Genomic DNA, 23,290 nt, shown 5'->3' with positions numbered 1-23,290 from the left:
AATAGAAAGTGAAGCAAGTATTTAAAAACAGAGGGAATATATGATTAGAGAATGGATAGAATTACTTTTCCATTTTTTCAGACATTACTTTTAAATTCACGAAATTCTAAGCAATTTTTAGAATATAAAGGAAAAAATTGAGAGGGTCATGTACATATAACTTAGCTATAAAGAAAAGTAATTTATCTAAATTAAACCTTTTAATTATGAAAGTAATACATCTAAAAAAACGGAAGAAATATAAATTATTGACAACTTTGTATTTGATCATATGTTGTGATTTCCTTTGCATTAAAACATGTCCAATTTACATGTATATAAAGTTATATGCGATGTGTTTAAAAAAAAAAAAAGTTATATATGATGTAATTCATTATGTCTAATTCATATCTTAGACGATGGCAATACATACAGGCATTCACTATTATTGGACTCATATAACAATACCTTGTGAGATGTGAGAAAAGGTAGTGCATGGCACATAGGGGATGGAAGGAAAGTTAAGCTTCATCACTCATGGCTACATGGAACGAAACCCATTTGCCGTGAGTCAGCAGATACAGATCTGAGAGTATGTGATATCATCACGAACGAAGCAACTTGGGATGAGGAGAAAGCAGCTACCATTCTCCCTTCACAGTCTTGCGCAGCGCTGAGAGGCCTTTGCCCTCTCCCTGTGGGTAATGAGGATGACATCATTTGGAGGCATAGCAAAAATGGGGAATGTTCAGCAAGGATTGGATATGACTTTATTGCTAATAGCAAGGAGGACTACCCTACTACTTATAGTCAGTCCACAGACCGAGGAGCTCAGCAGATTTGGAAACTTGATGTAAGTAACAAATGGAAGGTGTTCCTATGGAAGATAAGGAGTAGGGCGCTCCAGGTTGGATATGAGTTCATGAAAAGAAACCTTCCATTCCCCACCTCTTGTAATTTGTGTGGGGAAGAGGACAAGGAGGAAACACTAGCCCATTTGCTAAGAGACTGCGAGGTTGCAAGTCAGGTATGGCGTGGAGGAAGACTAGGTATTGACACCAGAAGCCAGCATGACATTGATATTAGAGGTGATAAAAAAATCGGGCCAGGCTAGGCCTTAACATGATACCTCGTGTCCAAACCCGTAAAAATGTAGCAAGTTTTTTGGGCCAAAGCGGGCTTTTTGAGTTTTTCCCAGGCCAGGTTCGGGCTTTTAACTAAAAATGCGTTTTTATGCTTGCCTAAAACCGCTCTATTTTCGGGCCGGATCGAACTGGGCTAGCGGGCCGGGTCGATGTTGATCACCTCTAAATGATATCAAGACTTGGGTAGACAGCTGGATCGTCAAACTACGAAAGGAAGGGGATGACAGTTTCTGCCCCACAAAATACTTCATTGCTACTTTATGGGCCATTTGGGTTGGAAGAAATGAAGTTGTTTTTCGTGGTACTCGAGCTACTCCACAGGGGATTCTTAAGCTTACAGACACGAATTACGTTGTAATACCTTGGAAATTTCCTTCTTTTAAAATACTCTTTTTACTCTAAATAAAACTCATTTTAAGAAATAACTAAAATATTACCGCCACCGTGATAACAGCTAAGGCTATTTTCAAAGTCACACAGCGAAAGTCTAACTTAAAAATCAACTTTTTAAAATAAATAACTTGAGTTCACAACTTGAAAACATAAGTCAAATTAAAAACATTCACAAGTTGGAATCAGTATAAACATGGCCCCTTCAAAAACCAATTTAAAAATAAAACATAACAATGTTAGTCCATAATTAATAAATCAATAATTCAAAATATAAAACTAAGAAAGCATAATAGATAACTTTCTGCACTCATTCCCTCCATGCTCTTCATGCTTCAAGTACCTATCACTTTCTCTTTATTTCAACCCCTCTACTCACCATTAAAATGAGTCATAGTAGGGTCAATCCAAAGGAAAGCCAAACACAAACACAAAAGTACGAATCAGCAAAAGTTGAGTACATATGCGCCACACTAACATGATCATCCTAACAATGATAAATAAAACATGCTCGCCATACAATTCACTAGTAAACTTAACTTTGACTCATAACTAACAATATTAATTATTAATAAATAGCTTTGGATTACGCATCGAACGAGTTTCTTTTCTTAAAAATAGTCCATTCAAATATTGAGCTTCCAACTAGGGAGCTACCCCAATTGGCACCTACTATGTCACTCTTGCGACAGAATTCCAGCGTATTTATAATAAAAGAAAGTATAACGGCTTGTACTCCTGTAGAAGCTATGATCAAAAATAAAGTCACATAACTCCCCCCCCCCCCATATGTTCATACTCAAGGTGTATACGTTCTAAGAGTTTTGGTGCGCATCCTCTTACACTTTACGTGATTTACCAATTTCACTAGTGATGACTCCAACCAATCAATCAAGAATAATCACAATAATAAACAATACACACTTCCATTTCATTCTTGAATTAATTAGTAAGCACATATAATTTATTTTAATTAAGGTTCCTTGCCTAGTTTTGTGCACAAATTGCACTATTACTACCTTGGTGCATAAGATGCACTAATAAACTTCCTTAACTCAATCTCAACTTACATGAGTGAGTAATAAACAAACTAACTTCTTGACACAACTCCAATAATATATGGGTGAGAAATAAAATCATGAATCATGCTCAATAATTCTAACTTTAGCTCTTATAAACAACATACATAAGCCTTGTTTATTAAATTCATGCTTCTTTGATACTTAAAAATAAAACATACTTCCATGATTCACACTTGCTTATTCAGCTTGTATCATGCTTCAAATAACATATTCATATGCTTGCATAATAATTCATGATCAACCAACATCCAATCCAAGCATTTAATCAACCAAACATGCTATTAATTCATCACTTGAAACATACTTTACATTCCTAGCATGATACTACGCATACATAAATATTTCTATACGCATACGTACCATGAATAATGCCTAAACTCGGCCACACTCGCTCGAAATCACCTAGCTCAAAGCTTCTGACAAATAAAAATACATAACCATAATTAATCCACTATTCTCACAAATTTTCAGCAACTTTAACATACTTTAAACCTCACTAATTAACCCAATTTAATGGTTTAAAAGGCTTAAAACCTTTTCTTTAAGTGGGTACTTAAAATCCTTCAAAAAGACTTAGTTTTCATGACTTAAATAAAATTCTATCATACTTATTTAATATAAAACATCACTAATCAACTAGAAAATCATATTTAAATCATCAAGAACCTTTTTCCTTTTATGGGTAATCAAACCCTAACATAATAATTAAAAAGTAGTGTGTATAATTAAATTCCAGCATTAATTGAAGGCTTAAAACTCATTAAAAACATGTTCTATTAACAACCACAACAAACAAGAATCAAACTAACCCTAATCATAAACATTAAATTCCCAAATTCTAGGGTTTGTGAATTGGGGTTTTTAATCAAATTAAAATCTGAAAATTATAAGAATAAATTAACAACATCAACTACCCAAAAACAACATCAAAATATCATTAAAGTCATGGTTTGAATTAATTAAACAAGCTTAGAAATTAAATTAGGAGAAAGAGAGTTTTTTTTTTCTTTTATATCAAAACCGAAAAGGAGATGAGAGAGAAGGAGGCACGGTGGCCGGCTAGTGGTCGTCGGCTGATGTTGTTGGCCGCCTATGGTGGTGCCAGTGGTCACCGATGCCGCGTGGAGAGGAGGAGAGAGTGGCTTGGGAAAGAGAAGAGAAAAAGAGAGGAAAAAGGAGAGAGAAAAATAAGAGGAAAAGTTTTGTAAAATCTGACAATTTGATTTTTAAGTGTGAAATTCTTGAGTTTTTGGGTATTCATATCCTTTTTAAAAAAAATGCTTATTTACAAAAATTTCATTACTAATCCTAATTCTCATTGAATTCTCCTTTGGGGCTAACTTGTTGGGCCTTTAAACTCCCAACAAGTTAGTCCAACACTTTTATTGATGTTGACCCAATTTAAAACACTTTATTGCCCTAATTATTAGCTCATATTATTTTATACACACTTATTTTATATTTAAACAATTAATTCATTTAAAATAAAATGGATCATTTTAATTTATAAATTGAATAAATAATTTATATTTATAAAATATTATAAAAATACGGAGTATTACATACACAGTGGCAATGACTAGAGCGGAAGACCGGCAAGATGAAAACAATAGGAACGGGGAATAGAGCGACGACCAGGAACACTTCATTAAAGGCAACTCGAAGTGCAGATGAAGGGCTATCATCATCAGAGCTCCCAAAAAGGGCTAGGGTCGGAATAAAGGGGGATGGGAACTGAGAGATGGCAACACCTATTGGGGTAGGGGGCATACTGTTGTTAATGGTATGGACAGAGACTATAGCATGCTGGAAGGAATCTACGATGGTCTGCTTAAGGCTAGGAACAACGGCCTCCTTCATATTCAAATTAAGGTCCCAAGCTTTAGGCTAACACAACTAATCAATGGATAGATGGCTGAAAGAGTGGAACACCGAAATATCTTAAAGAGACTTAGAGATCTTTTCCCGTATTTTCATTGTATTTGTTGTTGTTTTTGCAAGAACTTGGGGGATTAATCCCTTTTCCAACCATTGTATAAAAAAAATAAAAACTTGGTTTTCTTTTTTTTTTTTTTTTTTTTTTTACCTTTAATGTAAGAGAACGTATACGTGCGGCTTATCGCACGAAACACTTCGTGCGTCCACAAACCACGAATTAAAAAAAAGGCGTGGGTTTGAAACCCGGTTTTACTGGGCTTCGTGGGCTCGATTAAAAAAAGGCGCGGATATCATCTACTTTGTAAAGATTAGATGATATCATCCAAAGCCTGGATAATATCCTCTAAAGACTAAAAACTAGTTGATATCCTTCTAAGTTAAGATGATATCCTTAAAAAGCTAGATTGTATCATCCAACCAGAGACTAACATCATCTAAAGACTAGATGATATCATCTAAAGACTAGATGATATCATCCAAAGACTGGATGATATCCTCTAAAGACTAAAAACTAGTTGATATCCTCCTAAGTTAAGATGATATCCTTAAAAGGCTAGATTGTATCATCCAGCCAGAGACTAACATCATCTAAAGACTAGATGATATCCTTTTGGATGATATCCTCTAAAGACTAAAAACTAGTTGATATCCTCCTAAGTTAAGATGATATCCTTAAAAGGCTAAATTGTATCATCCAACCAAAGACTAACATAATCTAAAGACTAGATGATATCATCCAAAGATTGGATGATATCCTCTAAAGACTAAATACTAGTTGATATAATCTAAAGACTGGTTGATATCATACAAAAACTGGATGATATCCTCTAAAGAGTAGATGATATCATCCAAAGACTGAATGATATCCTCTACAAACTAGTTGATATCCTCCTAAGACAAGATGATATCATCCAAAGACTAGATGATATCCTCTAAAGACTAGATGTTTATCTAACATTACTTATTGAATGTGCATATTTAGCAAGTATGGAATGTGCAATTGCTTAAAGTGACAGAAGATACAAGAAGTTGATTAATTTTTTCGAATCTTATTTTTTTTGTCATATATCATCCAACACTTCAATCATTTAAGTTGTATGTATTTAATTTGTCATCTTATTAAGAGAATTTAAACAGTAAAAGTAAATTATTTTTTTGGTGGTGTTTAGTCTTTTGCAGCATTATTTTTTGTTTTTTTGGAAATCATAAACATATTGTATTAGTCAAATCTTAATATTTCCTATGTGTAATATCTGAATTAGTCAAATAAAATTTTATCTTTTCAAACGTATATAAAACTAAAAATCATGTTTATATCAGTTTTTTGTCAAACCATATTTTAATGATTTATTTAATCAAGAATAGATTATATCATACAACAAAAAGAAAATATCCTCTAAAGACTGGTTTATATCATGTAAAATATTGGATGATATCCTCAAAAGAATTAATGATATCAAGCAAAGACTAAATGATAACCTTCAAAGACTAGATTATATCATCAAACGTATGGATGATATGAGACAAAGTTATCAGCTATTTTAAAAAACATAAATTAAAAAATATACAGCTATCACCATTGACAAAAAACACTTTAATCATATATTTTGTATATTTTTGTCATTTTGTTAAAAGAATAATAAATAGTAGAATTACATCTTTTTTTAGCACGCTTTGATTTTTGGAGTGTTATTTTTTGGGAATAATATATATATATTATTAGTCAAATTGCTATCATATTAGAATTAACCTTCTTACTTTCGTATATCAGATATATGATGAATGAGTCAAATTGCATTATCTTAACATTTCATTGTTTCACACGTAAATAGCTATTTAAAGCCTTTACCTATAAAAAAAACCTTTGCATATATATAGCTTGAGTCTATATACAGCTTGTGTCTATCTATATAAACCTTTGAGTGTATCTAAATTATACTTACTGTTCTTAAAAAAAGGGAAAAAAAAACCTTCCTCTTTGAAATGGAGAATGAGAATTTTTATGAAAACGTGGAAAAACTGCACTGTGAAAGACCGTCTTGCAGGATTTCGCTTGTAAGAATATTTTTATCTAATATAATAGTGTTTATATCTTACTAGTAATTTAATTTTTGTTAATGTGTGATTTTAGCCTCTTCCTTCCAAATGGAAGTTATTACTGCTTTCATTTAAAGATACAACAAGAGTGTATCAAGGGAACAATGGACGTGCTTGGAACGTCAAGGTGCTAAGTGTGGAAGAAGATACAAGCAATTCTGAAGGATTTTTCGCTGATCAAGAGTGGCAGGACTTTGTGGATAGAAATAATTTGGCTATTGGTGAAAATTTGCATGTGTATTATAAGAATAAAACTTTTTATATTAGAGTTTTTGATAATGATGGTAATGAAAGGCTTCCTACCGAAGCCGAAAATGGTATTTAAGATGTAGTACTATTATTTTGTTTAAGTCTTGAAATGTTATGTGTTATGTATTATGTATTATTATCACCTGCTTTATTAATATAATAAAATAAATAAAATGATGTATTATGTATTTTATAGCCTGCTTTATCAGAAATATCATATCCTAAAAAATACATATCATATCCGCAAACTAATATATCATATTCTCAATTGAGAAAAAAAAAATACTCCTAAGTTAAAATGATATTCTTAAAAGGCTAAATATATCATATCCTCAAACAAATATATCATATCCTCAAAGACACATATGATATCCTCAAACACACATATGATATCCTTAAACAAATATATCATATCCTCAGAAACATATATAATATCCTCAAACAAATATATCATATTTTCAAACACACATATGATATTCTCAAACACACATATAATATCCTCAAACAAATATATCATATCCTGAAATAGACATATGATATCCTCAAACACATATATGATATCCTCAAACAAATATATCATATCCTCAAACAAATACATCATATCCTCAATGAAGAAAAACAAATCCTCAAAAACATATATAATATCCTGAAATGAGAAAAGAAAAAAAAAATCTCAAACACTCATATCATATCCTCAAACACACATATGATATCTTGAAAGAAATGTATTATATCCTCAATGAAGAAAAACATACAAATCCTCAAAACATATATAGTATCTTGAATTGAGAAAAATAAAAACATCAAACAGACATATAAATCCTGAAATACACATACCATATCCTCAAAAAAAATTTCATATCCTCAATCAAGAAAAAGAAATCCTCTAGAACCTTTATATCCTCAAACAATAACTATATATCCTCTATTGATTTACCTATATCAGCTATCTTAGAGATGATTTCATCAACCAAACATAACATAACCAAATAATACATAATAATAGATCGAAGAAAATTAATCAATAACAATTACCCAATAATAAGATCTCAAGAATTAAATGCACTTACCACAATCTAGGATAATTACATGCGAAATGACGGCTTTGAGTGACATGTTTTTTCTTCTTCCAAGACATTGCATATTTTCGCGTGCTGGAAACCCCTCCTCTTCTTTTCTGAATCTTATTTATTTAAGCAAAAAGAAGAACATACAATATTCAGAAAAAAAAAATAAAAAAAAAATCTTTCTTTAGTATTCAAACTCGTTTTGGAAGGAATTTTCACGATCATAACTACTACTACTACTACTACTACTACTACTACAAAAGGTATATTGTTTGATTGTTCTATGATCATAGTTGGTAGTTTATTTTTTCAATTTTTCATGACATTGTTGAATGTTAGGGTTTCGTTCAAGAAATCTCTATTTTATGTAAATTTTCGTATAATCTTAGACTATTTTGCTTAATAATATGCTCTAATAATACTCAATTTTACATTATGTTTTAAATAATATGTTTTGATTAATGTCCTCAATAAGGAAAAACATATCCTGAAACATTTATATCATATCCCGTGACTAAATGTAAAGAATATCCTCACTTTTAGATTATTTTCCGTAATGTTTTAGGTGTTTTTTTTGTTGTTGATGTGTTCAAATTATGAACTAAATTTGCATTTTTGGTGGTGATCTTGTTAGTCTAGATGGCTAACCAACAACCACACCCTGTTGATGCTTTAGAAGATGCTCATCCAGCACTGTGCATAGAAGAGATACTGTGCATGCACATATTCTGTAGGTGCACCTACAAGGCCTAGGGTATGATTAATTGTACTTGTAAGTTTTGGAATGAACTATGGTATTATAAATTTTGGATTCCAGCAGTAGTGAAACAAAATCATGATTCAAATAGATTGTGGGTTGCCTATGACATTATGAGGCACAAAAAATATGGTTTCCACAATGGAGTGGTGCAAGACTTGGCTGAATTCCTTGATGGACTGCGATTAATTTTTGCAGAGGAGGACATGTACAGCAAGAAGAGAAAGAGGGAAGAGGAAAGCCATCCTGGCAGGGAGCCAAAAAGGATGAAGTTAGAGTAGGATGAGTTTATTAGTTGCATCTTTTAGATGTCCTATAAGCATTTTTTTTGGGGTAGTACAGGACATGCTTTTGTAGTAAAGTATATATTTTTGTGATTGTCAAAGTTTATTAGTGACAATGAGCTTTTGCAAATGTATTTCATTGTCACAACTTTGACAATCTTGAACTGTATTGAAATACTTATTCTGAAATGAATGAATATTAGATTATGTTCCAATTAATATGTTATGCTTTTTTTCTACATCTAAAAAAACTCTAATTATCAAATTGTTTTAACTATTTCAATTATCAAATGTATAATTCTCATAATACAGGATATCTTTTATACATAAGAGGATATGATTCTCTCAATAAAGGATATCTTTTATTTATAAGAGGATATGTTTCTCACAATGGAGGATATAATTTATACATTAGAGGATATGATAAACAACAATGAGATACAGTATGACAACTGAAAATATAAATTAAAATGATTGATAACACAGAAAATTGTATAAATTAGAGGATATGATTTACAAAATACAGTATATAATTTAAAGGAATTGAGGATACAATTCACACATAAGAGGATATGATTCTCACAATAGAGGATATTCGTATGTTTAATGAATTTAAAACTGTTACAATTAAAAATACAGTATGTGAATTGAGGATATACGTATGTCAATTGAAGATAATGTTTTGAAAATAATATGTTTGTGAACAGAGGATATAAGTATGCGAACTGAGGATATAAAAATGTGAAATGAGGATATAAGTACATCAATTGAGGATATATGTATATTGAGGATATCTCTATCATCTATTATACAGATTATTAAAAATATCTTAAATAATATATTATTATTATTATTAAAAAATATCTTTAATAAAATATTAATATTATTCAAAATATCTTATCCTAAACCAAACGACACATTGTTTTTTTTAAAAAAAAAAAACCTAAACGACATATAACTTGACGTGCCTATATAAAATACAGTTTTCTTTATCAAAGTTTCACTTCAAATCTATCCTTTTCTTCAAATCTATCCTTATGTATCAACAACCCTAAACCTAATTATTGTTGCAAAAATGGAAAACAAAAAATCATCACGAAATAAATAAAAAGTACGATTCGGTTGTTACTGAAGACAATGATATAGAATCATTGGAAATCCATTTGGGCTATCTCAAGGGTCAATTACAGGAAGCCATATGCAATGTTGAGGAAAAGCTTTGTATTGATTAAACGATGGAATTGAACAAGATTGAAAACCTAGTGAAAGAGAAGAAGAAATAGGAGTGGGAAGATGATATTGCCGCTGCTGCAGAAGAATCTGAAAGAATTTGGGAGGAAATGTAGAAGAATAAGAGGGTGGCTGGACAATCCTCAAAGTAGTTATCATTCATTGTATCTCTTCTTTTCATCAGTTTTGGAGAACTCACAAGGGGAGTGTAACTGCGTTTCTTTTATTTTTTTCAATTTCAAAGGCAACATCTTTTAACTTTGAGCCTGCAGGACAATACCTACAAACAACACTCTTTCATTTCCCAAGTTCTCTAAAACATCCAAATTTTAAAAAATGGGATGTTTTAGAGAACTTGGAAAGTGAAAGAGTGGTTTGTAGGTATTGTTTGCATGCTAAAAGTTAAAAGATGTTATGTTTGAAGTTGAAAAATTAGGAAAAATGCAGTTACACTATCGTAGTAAGTTCTTGAAATCTGATGAAAATAATGATATGAAAAAAAATTAATGTTTTTTTAAAATGTATTTTCATATCCTGAAAAATGTTAGAAATATGTAATATGTATACACTTGCTAATAAAATTGACGTCGTTATTTACTAAGTATTAGATTTCATTTTATTTCGTATTCAATTTTTATAGAAGGCTTTATTCCTCTTATAAATAAATTATATCTTCTGATTAAATGAAAGAATCTAACACATATCATATCCTTAAACCCTTATATCATATCCTCTGAGAAACTTAAACAAACCTACCTCAAATCCTAAAACATATATATCATATACTTAATCGAGAATGACAAATCCTCAAACCGCATATATCATGTTTTCTTATAAATAAATTATATCCTCTGATTAGTTAAAAGAATCTAACAAACCTACCTAAAATTATAAAACCAAATCCTCAAATACATATAACATATCCTCAATCGAGAAAAATAAAACTTCAAACCCTTATATCATATCCTCTTAGAAACTTAAACAAACCTACCTCAATTTAAAATCAATAAAAACAAATCCTAAAACATATATATCATCTCCTCAATCGAGGAATGACAAATCTTCAAACTTCATATATCATATTTTCTCATAAATAAATTATATCCTCTAATTAGTTAAATGAATCTAACAAACCTACCTAAAATTATAAAACCAAATCCTCAAACACATATAACATATCCTCAATTGAGTAAAACAAAACCTCAAACCCTTATATCATATCTCTGAGAAACTTAAACAAACCTACCTCAATTTAAAATCTATAAAAATAAATCCTGAAACACATATATCATATCCTCAATCGATAAAAACAAATCCTCAAACCGCATATATCATATCCTCTTATGAAGAAATTATATCCTCTAATTATATGAAAGAATATAACAAACCTACCTCAAACACATATATTATATCCTCAATCAAGTTAAACAAATCCTAACAAACCTACCTGAACTTAAAAATCAATGAAAACAAATCCTAAATTACATTTTACATATCCTCAATCAAGGAAAAAAAAAATCCTCACACGTACATATGTATTATATCCCTTTACAAATAAACTATATCATCTAAATCAATTTATCATCTTAAACACATATATCATATCCTCAATTGAGAAAAACAAATCCTCAAATTGCATATATTATATCCTCTTATAAAGAAATTATATCCTCTGATTATATGAAAATATAACAAACCTACCTCAAACACATATATTATATCCTCAATCAAGTTAAACAAATCTTCATACCTTTATATCATATCCTCTGAGAAACTTAAACAAACCTACCTAAACTTAAAAATCAATGAAAACAAACTTTAAATTACATATTACATATCCTCAATCAAGGAAAAAAAAATCCTCACACATATGTATCATATCCCTTTATAAATAAACTATATCATCTAAATCAGTTTAACAAACCTACCTCAATTAAAAAAAAAGCGTAGGTTTTAAGCCCGACCAAAAACAGGGTCGTGGGCTTATATACATTATAAAAATAAAAAATAAAAAATCTAGGTTTTCACGCCGATATTTTAGTTCAAAAAAATCAACAGAAAAGTGGAATATCGATGGTAGAAAACTCAGCAAATCATCAACAATATGAATCAAATGATAAACAAAATGCAAAAAAAAAATATAAAATAAAAAATAAAAAATAAAAAAATAGAATGAATCAATTTCCCCAAATTTAACTGCATCCACATCAAAAAATTATAGAAGCTCGATTGAAGAAAATGAAGCAAATGCTCCGGAAATTGAATCAAATGCTCAACAAGAACATAATAATGATCCTGAAAAAAGTATCAATTTCTCCTAATGAATCTACTGTAACATCTAAAAAAATAGGTATTTTGATCTAAATTTTTTACTTCATTTGAAAATTTATGTACATTGATTTTTAATAATATATTTTAACGTTCATATGCATCTAAAAATATAGGTATTTTGATCTAGGAACAAAAAATTTAGGTCAAAAATAGAGCATCATATATACAACAGATCATATAATTTATAATAGAATAGATGATATCATGTTGAATATAGATGATATCCTCTATAATAAATTTGATAATCTCAGTACTACGTTTGATATCATCTTTCGTATAGAACATATCATGCTATCCAATGGATAAAGAATATCTTCCATAAAACAAATAATAACTTCAATACTACTTTTGATATCCTCCATACAATATATGATAACCTCATTAATAATTTTGATATCATACTTCCCTAGAGAGTATATCATGCGTACTAAACAGGATATCATCCATATAAGTAGAGGATATAATGCGTAAAATAGAGGATATCATTAATTACATAGAGGAAATAATTAATATTAAATATTCTCTATAACTTATTAAATATATTTTTAAATTGCAGATTTGGAATATTTCAAATATGATAATGATGAAAACATCAAGTTATCTTTGATGGGAAGAGTTGTTGATGATCATGAGGATGTGTTGCGTTTGTACAAAGCTAATTCAAGAGCAATTGGATTCAGTGTAAGAAAAAATACTCTTAGGCGAGATAAAAAAAAGAATAATAAAATATTTTTACTTTTGTTGCTCAAAAGAGGGTTATATGGTACAGAGAAAGGAAAAAGAAAAAGAGATAGCAAATACAGAATTCATAACAGAGAAAAAAGAGTCATCAAAGAAGAGAAAAGTAAGGTGTGTTAATGAGACTAGAACTGGTTGTAGGGCTAATATAAGATTCAAGAGGACATAATTTGGAGAGTATTGTGTTATTCAACACAATATAAAACACAATCATGATTTGGTTAATCCTTCAGAAAGATATCACTTGAAATTTGAAAGAAATGTAAAAGAAGAGATATGATGGGTGATTAAAAAGATGGTAGAGAGTGGAATTAAACCAATGGACTGCTATGAGTTTCTTAAAAGAGAAGTAGGATCAGAGGAAGCTTTAGGACACACAACGAGTGATCTATTAAACTATGTAACTAGGTATAAATCTAAGATAATTGAAGGAGGTGATATGCAAAGTGTACTGGACACACTACAGGAGAGGGCAGAATCAAATTCTTTATTCTTTTACAGATTAAAGTTTGGTGAAACTGATCATATAGTAAGTTATTTTTGGCGTGATTCAATGATGTTGGAAGATTAGCATTTGGAGATGTAATATTCTTTGATACCACATATGGAACCAACAAATATGGTTTAATATGTGCAACAATTGTTGGAGTAATCAATCATTGGAGAACAACAATGTTTGGGTGTGCTTTTATAACCAATAAAACTACGAAAACTTTCGAATGGGTACTTGAAACTTTCAAAAAGTCTATGGCTGGAGCAGAACCAAAGACAATTTTCACTAATCAAGATCAAGCAATGAGAAATGCAATTGCAAATGTAAGTAATACTTTTCAGTTAAATTATAGTATTTTAATTTCAATGGTTAATATCAGATAACAAAAAGAATGGAGTATATCATCCAACAGATAAATGATATCCTCAAAAAACTGAATGATATCCTACAAAAATTAGATGATATCCTCCAAAGATTGGATGATATCGTCCAAAGACCAGATGATATCCTCAAAAAACTGGATGATATACTACAGAAACATGCAGAATGATATCCTCCAAAAACTGGATGATATCCTCTTAAGGCTGTATGATATCCACTAAAGTAAAAATGATATCCTCTAACATTTATTCCATATCATTTATTATTATAAATTCACATTTTATAACTAAAATTTTTAGGTTTTACCAAATTCAAGACATAGGTTATGTTTGAGGCATCTCCAAAAAAACTTTGTATCAAGATTTGGCCAGCTAAAAAGCAATGAAGATTTCAAGAACATGTTTGACAAATGCTAATATGGCTGTGATGATGAGAAAGAATTTGATGATTGTTGGAATGATATGATTCAAAAGTATGGATTAGAAGAGAAAGAGCGGTTTAATAAACTGTATGAACTAAGAGATAAATGGTGTCCCGTGTTTAGCAAAGACATATTTTTTGCTGGAATTTTGTCGTCCCAAAGGTCTAAAATTACAAATAGAGCAATATCATTCAAAGCCAACAAAAAAAAACTTCATTATATGAATTCTTTCATATATTTGAAGCTACAGTATAAAGGTGGAGAAGCAATGAAAAGGCAGATAACTTTAGATGTAGAACAGAAAAGCCAAAGACAAAATGCAAACTCTTAAAACATGCTGCTGAAATTTACACTTTCAACATTTTTAATGACCTTGAAGAGGAATATGACACAAGTATAAGATCGTATATTCGAGATGTGTCAAATGAAATGACAATTGGCCTAAAGATGTTTGAAGTGTCTTTGCATGAAGAGTTCAAACATAGCCATAGTGTGTTTTACAGTGACAGGTTGAAGGAATTTGCTTGTTCCTGTTTATGTTACAATGAAACAAGAATAATTTGCTATCATATACTAAGGGTAATGCATATGCATAACGTGTTCATAATTCCTCCAAGATACATTATGAAAAAGATGGACAAAAGCTGCAAAATCTTCAATTTGGGAAGACATAGAAGGTATGTATAATAAGATATAAGTTTAAAGTGTTGCTAAAAATATTTAATATGCTTATTCTAATATTACATATTGTATTTAAAATTTTTCAAGAAGTGTGCAAGAAGTTGGAGAAGAAAATATAATGCTAGACACTCCATGGAGACACACTATTGTAAGATTTTTTACAATTTTGTATGCATTTGTCAAACTAACACTGATGCTAAAAAAGTGTGTGATGAGTCTCTTGACAAGATATATCAGGCAGTGAAGAAAGTGTTTCAATCTGATGAGGAGAAGATTAAGGAAATTAATGAAGAAGAAGAAAGAAGAAAAAAAGTACCTGATCCTTTACGACCAAAAACCAAAGGAAGGCCACCTGGAAGAAACAAGAGAATTAGAGGTCACTTTGAGAAGAGAAAGACAACTACTAGACATGCTAATGAATTTGGAACAAAAACTCCAAATCCACAACTAATTTAGATTTGTTTGGCTGAATATTTCTATTACATTTTATAGACTATGTGACTTGACAATTATATTATCAACTGTCCTCTATTGCATTATTAATATCATATTTACTACAAAATATATTAGCAGTCATCAATTACATATCCTATATCATATTTTTGATATCATAAGTCCATAAGAAACATATCATGTATCGTATTTTTGATATCATACGGCCATATGAAACATATCATGTATTGTATTTTTGATATCATAAGTGCATATGAAGCATATCCTGTATCGTATTTTTGATATCATAAGTGCATATGAAACATATCCTTTTAAATCACTCGGACATCCTCAAACGTATAAATGATATCCTTTAAGGGATATAAAATATCCTCAATTAATAAAACATATCCTATATCGCTTTACTAATATCCTCTTAAAATCACTCTTATTAGTTATTAATTGACTCTTAAATCAGTCAGACACCCTCAAACAAATAAATTATATCCTCAAACGGATATGTAATATCCTCAGTTAAGAAAAAATCCTCAACCAAAAAATAGAATATGACACTATATAACAAAACAATCTTATCATCTTTTAAGTAAATGATATCCTCAAACAACTTAAACATATCCTTCATATATAAAATATATGATATAATTACACATTAAAATATATATCCATATATATATCTATACATTATATATATATAAAAAAAAACCTATAATAGAATTTTAAAAAATAAAATATATATAAACCTATAATCACAAATTTTCATCGGGCTTTGATTCTTCTTTTTGCTGTAAAGTAAGTTTAGCAGACAAAGCTCTTGCTTCTCTTTCTAATCTGGCTTGTTCAGCATAAAAAACTTCTTCCCCTTTCTTCCTAATTTTCTGTTGTGCAAGAAGTTGCTTTTTTCTTTTGACAAAAACTTACACAATCCATTCGAATAGCATCAACATAGGGGTTATTAGGGTGAAGAACCAAGTTCAATGCCAGATTACACCTAAAAACCTTCCTATTAACTTTCTGTAAAAGAGAAAGGAAAAATGAATATTGTAACTTAAAAAAAATTAAAATAAAAAATTAAAATAAAAAGAAATATTATGTAGATAAAATAATATATTATCGAATTCGATTATGATAGAGTTTCATCGCTGCCACCATTATATAGCTCCATAGCTTTGATTGCATACTAACCACAATCTTCAACTTCTTTTGTTGACCTCCATTTGAAATTATTATACTTAATATCACCCCATGTACCAACATTAAACAAAATTTTATGTTTAAAAATTTTCCCACCAGCTTCTTGTACAGAATCAATCTACATAAAAAATTAGATATTAAGTTAATAATAGAAAATAAAACGAAATAAAATATAAAAAAACAAAAAAAAAATAAGAAATTAACTTACCAACAGATTATCTCTATTTTTATATCTTATAATTTTATCCCTTCGGTTATCAATGATCTCAACTGTAGGTCTTATTTTCTCATTTCCAATTGTATTAACCACATTATTTGCATAATGATTGTGCTTATTATGAATAGGAAAAAAATATCTGAAAAACATTACAGGATATCATTAAAGCAAAAAAAGAAATCATCAATCCAAATAAAAGATATCATGAAAGCAATAGAGGAAATCTTTTATACAATATAGGATATCATTAAAGCACTAGATAATCATATTAAAATAGTACTTGATATCATTAAAGGAAAAGAGGAAATCATGAAAACAATACAGAAAATCAAAAAAGTAATCGAGGAATTCATTAAAACAGTATAGGATATCATTAAATTAATAGAGGAAATCATCAATCCAAATGCAGGATATCATGAAAGCAATAGAAGAAATCTTGAATACAAATACAGGATACCGTTAAAGCAAAATATAAAATCATGAATGCAAATACAGGATATCATTAAAGAAATAGAAGAAATCTTTTATACAATACAGGATATCATTAAAGCACTAGATAATTCATAATAAAGTAGTACATGATATCATTTAAGGAAAAAAGGGAATCATGAAAACAATACAGAAAATCAATAAAGTAATGGAGGAATTCATTAAAACAGTATAGGATATCATTCAATTAATAGAGGAAATCATCAATCCAAATGCAGGATATCATGAAAGCAAAAGGGAAATCATCAATCCAAATGCAGGATATCATGAAAGCAATAAAAGAAATCTTAAATACAAATACAGGATATCATTAAAGAAATAGAATAAATCTTTTATACAATACAGGATATCATTAAAGCACTAGATAATCATATTAAAATAGTACTTGATATCATTAAAGGAAAAGAGGAAATCATGAAAACAATACAGAAAATCAATAAAGTAATGGAGGAATTCATTAAAACAGTATAGGATATCATTAAATTAATAGAGGATATCATTAAATTAATAGAGGAAATCATTAAAATCAGTACAAGATATCATTAAAGTGATAGAGGAAATCATAAATTCAATAAAGGATATAATTTAAGCAATAGAGGAAATAAATATACAATAGAAGATACCAAATCCAATTTGTCGAACTTGATTCTTGGAAATCTATTACACCAGCTATTTATGTATGTCCAAGATAACCTCTTTATTGGAAAGATCTATTGGTTCAAATGAAGACTTTAGTTTATCCAAGTTCTGCTTTGCATCCAAATAAGCAGCATAATCAGGACCAGAACGCAAATCTCTATTACAGACTCTGCTTCTTTTACAGATTCACATCTCTTATTCCACTACTTCATCTTTTTGTGTTGATTATTAATTTCACCTGTTAAAACAAAAATTTTAAAAATGTGAAAATTTAAAATACATTATTAAAATTTAGTTTAAAATAATATAGTAAATTTACTGACAAAAATACTGAGTGTAAACCAGAATTTCAAGATACGCTTTTGACAGTTAAGAGCCACCATGCTGCTTCTCAAGTTCCACTTCTTTTAAGTTAAAGAGATAAGCACAACAATCAATAACATTACCGGCCACCCAAGTACTTGGGGCCAAAGATAATATATCATTCTTCGTTAAGGAAACTTCAGTGTTTGTTCTACCAAACTCTGCAAGTGTGTCTGAATCATTTTTAAAGAAAATATCTTGATTCTTTTGTCTCCCTTCTTCAGTTTCAACTATCTCCAAGGCAGAGTTTTCTTGAAGAGGATCATAAAAGAAAGAATCAACTAGATGCTTCTCTTCTGTAGTTAATGATTTAAAGTCCTGCTTTCTTTGCTGTAATGTCCTAGCCACAAAAAAAATCACTCGTGTCTAGAGGTATTTCAATTGGTAAAGAAGGAATATTAGCAGTCCTCTTTTGAATCCTTCTATCTTTCAGTTCCTTCCTCCTTTTATCTCTCTTATCAGAATCAGCAGCAATTCTCTATCAAGTTGTGCTTTATTCAAAGGAGTTTCAACACTAACAATAATAATATCCTGATCAGGTGTTGCAGCACCAGAAACTTGAGGAATGTCAGCAACATGAGCAGAAGATTTTGGTGTACAAACAGAAACATGTATTGTAGAAGTATGAACATACTTCAGCAACTTGAGGAACTGAACCAAAAGAAACAGGTAGAAGACATAATCATGTACTGAAGTACTAGGGGTAACTTCTTTCTCTTCTCCATTAACACTTGCAATATTTGACTAGTGCGCCTTAAATGCTTTACCTGTAAAAGATATCATCGAGTAAAAGATAACACAGTAGATGAAATCATATAATAAATAAAAGATAGAATCCAGTAAATAGAGGATATCATACATACAAAGAATATAAAATATCAAGAAGATATATAATCAATAAAAATAATTTCAAACATAAATAAAATATACCGATTATTCTGAAATAAATATCAATTACAATTATATAAACCATTCAAAAACACTAGAATATTTTTTATTTATGTCAAACATAAATATATTACAACATGTTTTTATATTGAAGATACCTCATCGAGTTTTTGTTGCACAGAAGAAGGAATAGAAGTAGTAGGAGGAAGAGAGGTAGAAGGAGGAAGAGTAGTGGTAGGAGGATGTTGTGAAGAAACAGGAAGAGGAGTAGGTACAAAGGCTGGTGAAACAAGTGGATTAGATTGTGAAGAAATAGGAGGAAGGGGAGGTAGAAAGGATGGTGAAACAGGAGAAGAAGGTTGTGAAAAATTGGAGGAGGAGTAGGGGTTTCTTGATTATCAATAAGATTAAAGTTAGGACTTGTAAAATTAACACATGTTTGTTTAGATACAGAAATAACAGGAACTTCTGGAGTAACATTCTCATTTGAATCCAAGTTTACAGTTGGACTCGAAAGCAAATCTTCAACAGTAGATTCATCAATATTCTTACCCATACCAACAGAAGGATTCTCTTACGACGGTAATGTGCTTGGAATATCACCCTCCAATTAACTTGAATCAAACCAGTGTCCTGTAAATAAAAACCAGTTCGATCTAAATCATTTGATGTCTTGTTCTTATCAACCATCACAGGATATCCATTGCTCTTCTCAGCAATCTCTTTTTGTTTAAGAAAATTCTCTTCTACATAATCAAGCATCTGAAAAAACTCTTCATTCATGTCAAAATCTGAGTCTGGCTGAGAAGCTTCTTGTGATAATTTTTCACCATCTTTCCTAAGGTCCTTAATCAAATCAAGATTAACAACAGCACTAATTTGAATGTTGCGTTGTATAATCAACAATTTCTTATCAACATCTCGAAAAAGAAAAAAAACAATGGGTTTAGGATATCATTCATAGAATTGAGGATATCATTTAAAAAACATAGGATATCAGAATAAGCATGCAGGATATAATGAATGAAACTGAGGATATATTTAACAACATAGAGGATATCATTATAACAATATAGGATATGAAACATTATCTATTATTATAACTATCATAATCAAGCCAAACAATAAATAAAAAAATTATTATAACATCTAAGGAAATGAAACAATGGGTGTAGGCCGGATATCATTCATAGAATTGAGGATATCATTTTAAAACATAGGATATCAAAATTAAGTATACAGGATATAATGCATGTAACTGAGGATATGATTTACAACATAAAGGATATCATTAAATCAGTACAGGATATGACAATAAGTATAAAATCAATGATAAATAAGAAGAAGGATATCATTGACAACATTGAGGATATAATTTATATGATACATGATATGAAAAGATTAAGAAAATATAAGACATAAATTAAAAACTTACTGGAATATCCATAGAACGGATTTCTTTATCAGTAGGAAAACCTTTAGGAATCTTATATTGTACATATAATTCAGATTCATCTTCACTTAAAACCTCAAGTTCAGTTTTATATTCAAGACTCAAAGGGACATCCTTCTCAATTTGTTCAGGTGCCTTAGAAGATTCAGCAAACCCTGTGGTAAAAACAGCAATATCTAGTATGACAATACCAATACCAATACCAATACCAAATTGAGATGGGCTTTTACTTTGAGCCTTGACTCGAGCATTCAAAGAATCAGAATCCCAGTTGCTTATAAAAGGGAATTTAACTTCTGCATGTTCTCCAAAGTGCACTTTTTGCACAAAACCAATCAACAATGCAAGTAAACAGCCACCAATCTTCTTCAAATATTTACCAGGAGTTGTTTCCTTCAAATTTTTCTTTTCAACCATAAACTTTTGAAAATCCTCTATAGAACTGCACATATATCCACACTAGTCAAAATCTTTGATTTTATTAACATTGCTCAAAGATTTAACACAACTAATGTCAAGAGAATTGTCACCATAAGGTACTAAAAAATTAGTCAATACATAAACCACAAAAAGTCTCTTAAACTGATCTCCACCATCCTTTAAAGCTTCAAATTTCTCCTTCCAAACTTCCAAAGGAATATATCTCTTTTTGGCAATAGACTTATCTCCAAGAGCCTTCTCTTTATTCACAGACTTATCTCCAGAAGACTTCTTTTCTGTCCGAGATGTTGAAGGAGCTGGAGAAACAAAAAAAATTACATTAGTATATATAGAGAGGATATGATTAAAGACATAGAGGATATCAGTATCACAATGAAGTATATCAAGAAAGCTATCAGCATATCAATTAAGAACATTATAACAAGAATAGAAAATATACTGAACACAAAAAAGAAATAATAATACAACAGAGGATATTAGTAAAGAGAATACAGGAAATCAATTAAACAATAGAAGATATAATATAACTAGGAGAAATAGGATTAAGAAAAATAAAAGACATCAATACCTTTGTCACCAACTTTTTCAGATTTTAAAGCAGCTATTCCAGATCCAAAATTAAATTTCTTCTTCTAGGGCATGACAACTTCAGCTTTCTCATCATCGTCTAAATAAAAATAGTCCCTCCATTCCTTAATTATATCCTTATCTGGATTTTCACCATGCTTCTTTTTTGACAATTCAATAACCGAAGTCCCGGTCTGAGGAATGCCAAGAACATTGTGTAAATCAACACTGTTAAAAGACATCTTCTAATCTCCAACCAACAAAATTTTTGCAGTAGAATAAAAATTAAGAACAAGAGACACATACAAAGATCTATTTAGATCTTTAAACAAGTTCATCTTCAAAAGTCCACCAAATCCAATTTCTTTAACATCATACTTTTGTTTCTCAGATAAAACACTTATAAAATAAGTCATTGAAGGTGCACTTGACTGACTAGCAACTCTGACATCTGACATATAATCTTCAGTTATATCACTGGAAAAACAAAAAAAAATAAAGGAAAACGAAAAACAAGGAAAAAAATTTAAAATAATACATATAATAATTTTTTTACAATGTAATACCTCAAATCAAAAGCTTGTTTTTCCAACTTCCTTCTTTTATGAGGCTTTGGAACATCAAATTTAACTTTTTTAACAGGAGATTCTTTGCTGGTTTTCTGAAAAAGTAAATAAAGTATAAGATAAAATAATGAATAATATCATGAAAACAATAAAGGACATCATACATACAATACACGATATCATTGAAACATAAAAGACAACATACATACAATACAGGAAAGGACAACATATTTTAATGTCCTTTTTCATTAAAATAATAAAGGACGCTATATATACAATTTAGGATAAAATTAAAACAATGGAGAAAATCATTTATTAGATAGAGGACATAATTTAGAGAATAGAGGACAGGATACAAAGCATTAGATACAGGACATCATCAAGAGAATAGAGGACATCAGACAAAGCATTAGAGGATATCATGTACAACAATAGAGGACATCATCAAAGCAATATAGGATATCATCAAAACAATATAAAATAAAATCATAACAAAGTGAGACATCAGTAAAACAACATAGGATATTTTATACATAATGCAGGATATAATGAAATGAATACAAGATATCTACTAAAACAAAAATAAGGTATTGTAGCATAATGATGATCAGGAAACAAAATATGATATCAAATAACCTAATAAATAATATTCTTTGACAAAGCATACATATCAACTAACAAAGTGTTTATATCCTCAATAATAAAATACGAATCATCTATTCCGGCAGAGACATAACAAACCTAGTTTCGGTGTTTAATT

General features: G+C 29.8%; 1 protein-coding gene across 1 annotated transcript; it reads left to right on the top strand.

Moving 5' to 3' along the window:
- The first annotated feature begins 398 nt into the window (after positions 1-398).
- LOC110737469 lies at positions 399-6,956 on the top strand. Its single transcript, XM_021917829.1, has 3 exons — positions 399-414; positions 468-1,006; positions 6,666-6,956. Exons 1-3 carry the CDS (start codon positions 399-401, stop codon positions 6,954-6,956), a joined length of 846 nt encoding a protein of 281 aa, XP_021773521.1.
- Positions 6,957-23,290: the final 16,334 nt, after the last annotated feature.

This window comes from Chenopodium quinoa, unplaced genomic scaffold (assembly GCF_001683475.1).
Source record: "Chenopodium quinoa cultivar QQ74 unplaced genomic scaffold, ASM168347v1, whole genome shotgun sequence".
Classification (NCBI taxonomy): domain Eukaryota; kingdom Viridiplantae; phylum Streptophyta; class Magnoliopsida; order Caryophyllales; family Amaranthaceae; genus Chenopodium; species Chenopodium quinoa.
Note: the sequence above shows the minus strand (reverse complement) of the source record. Positions and strands in the feature narration are given on the sequence as shown.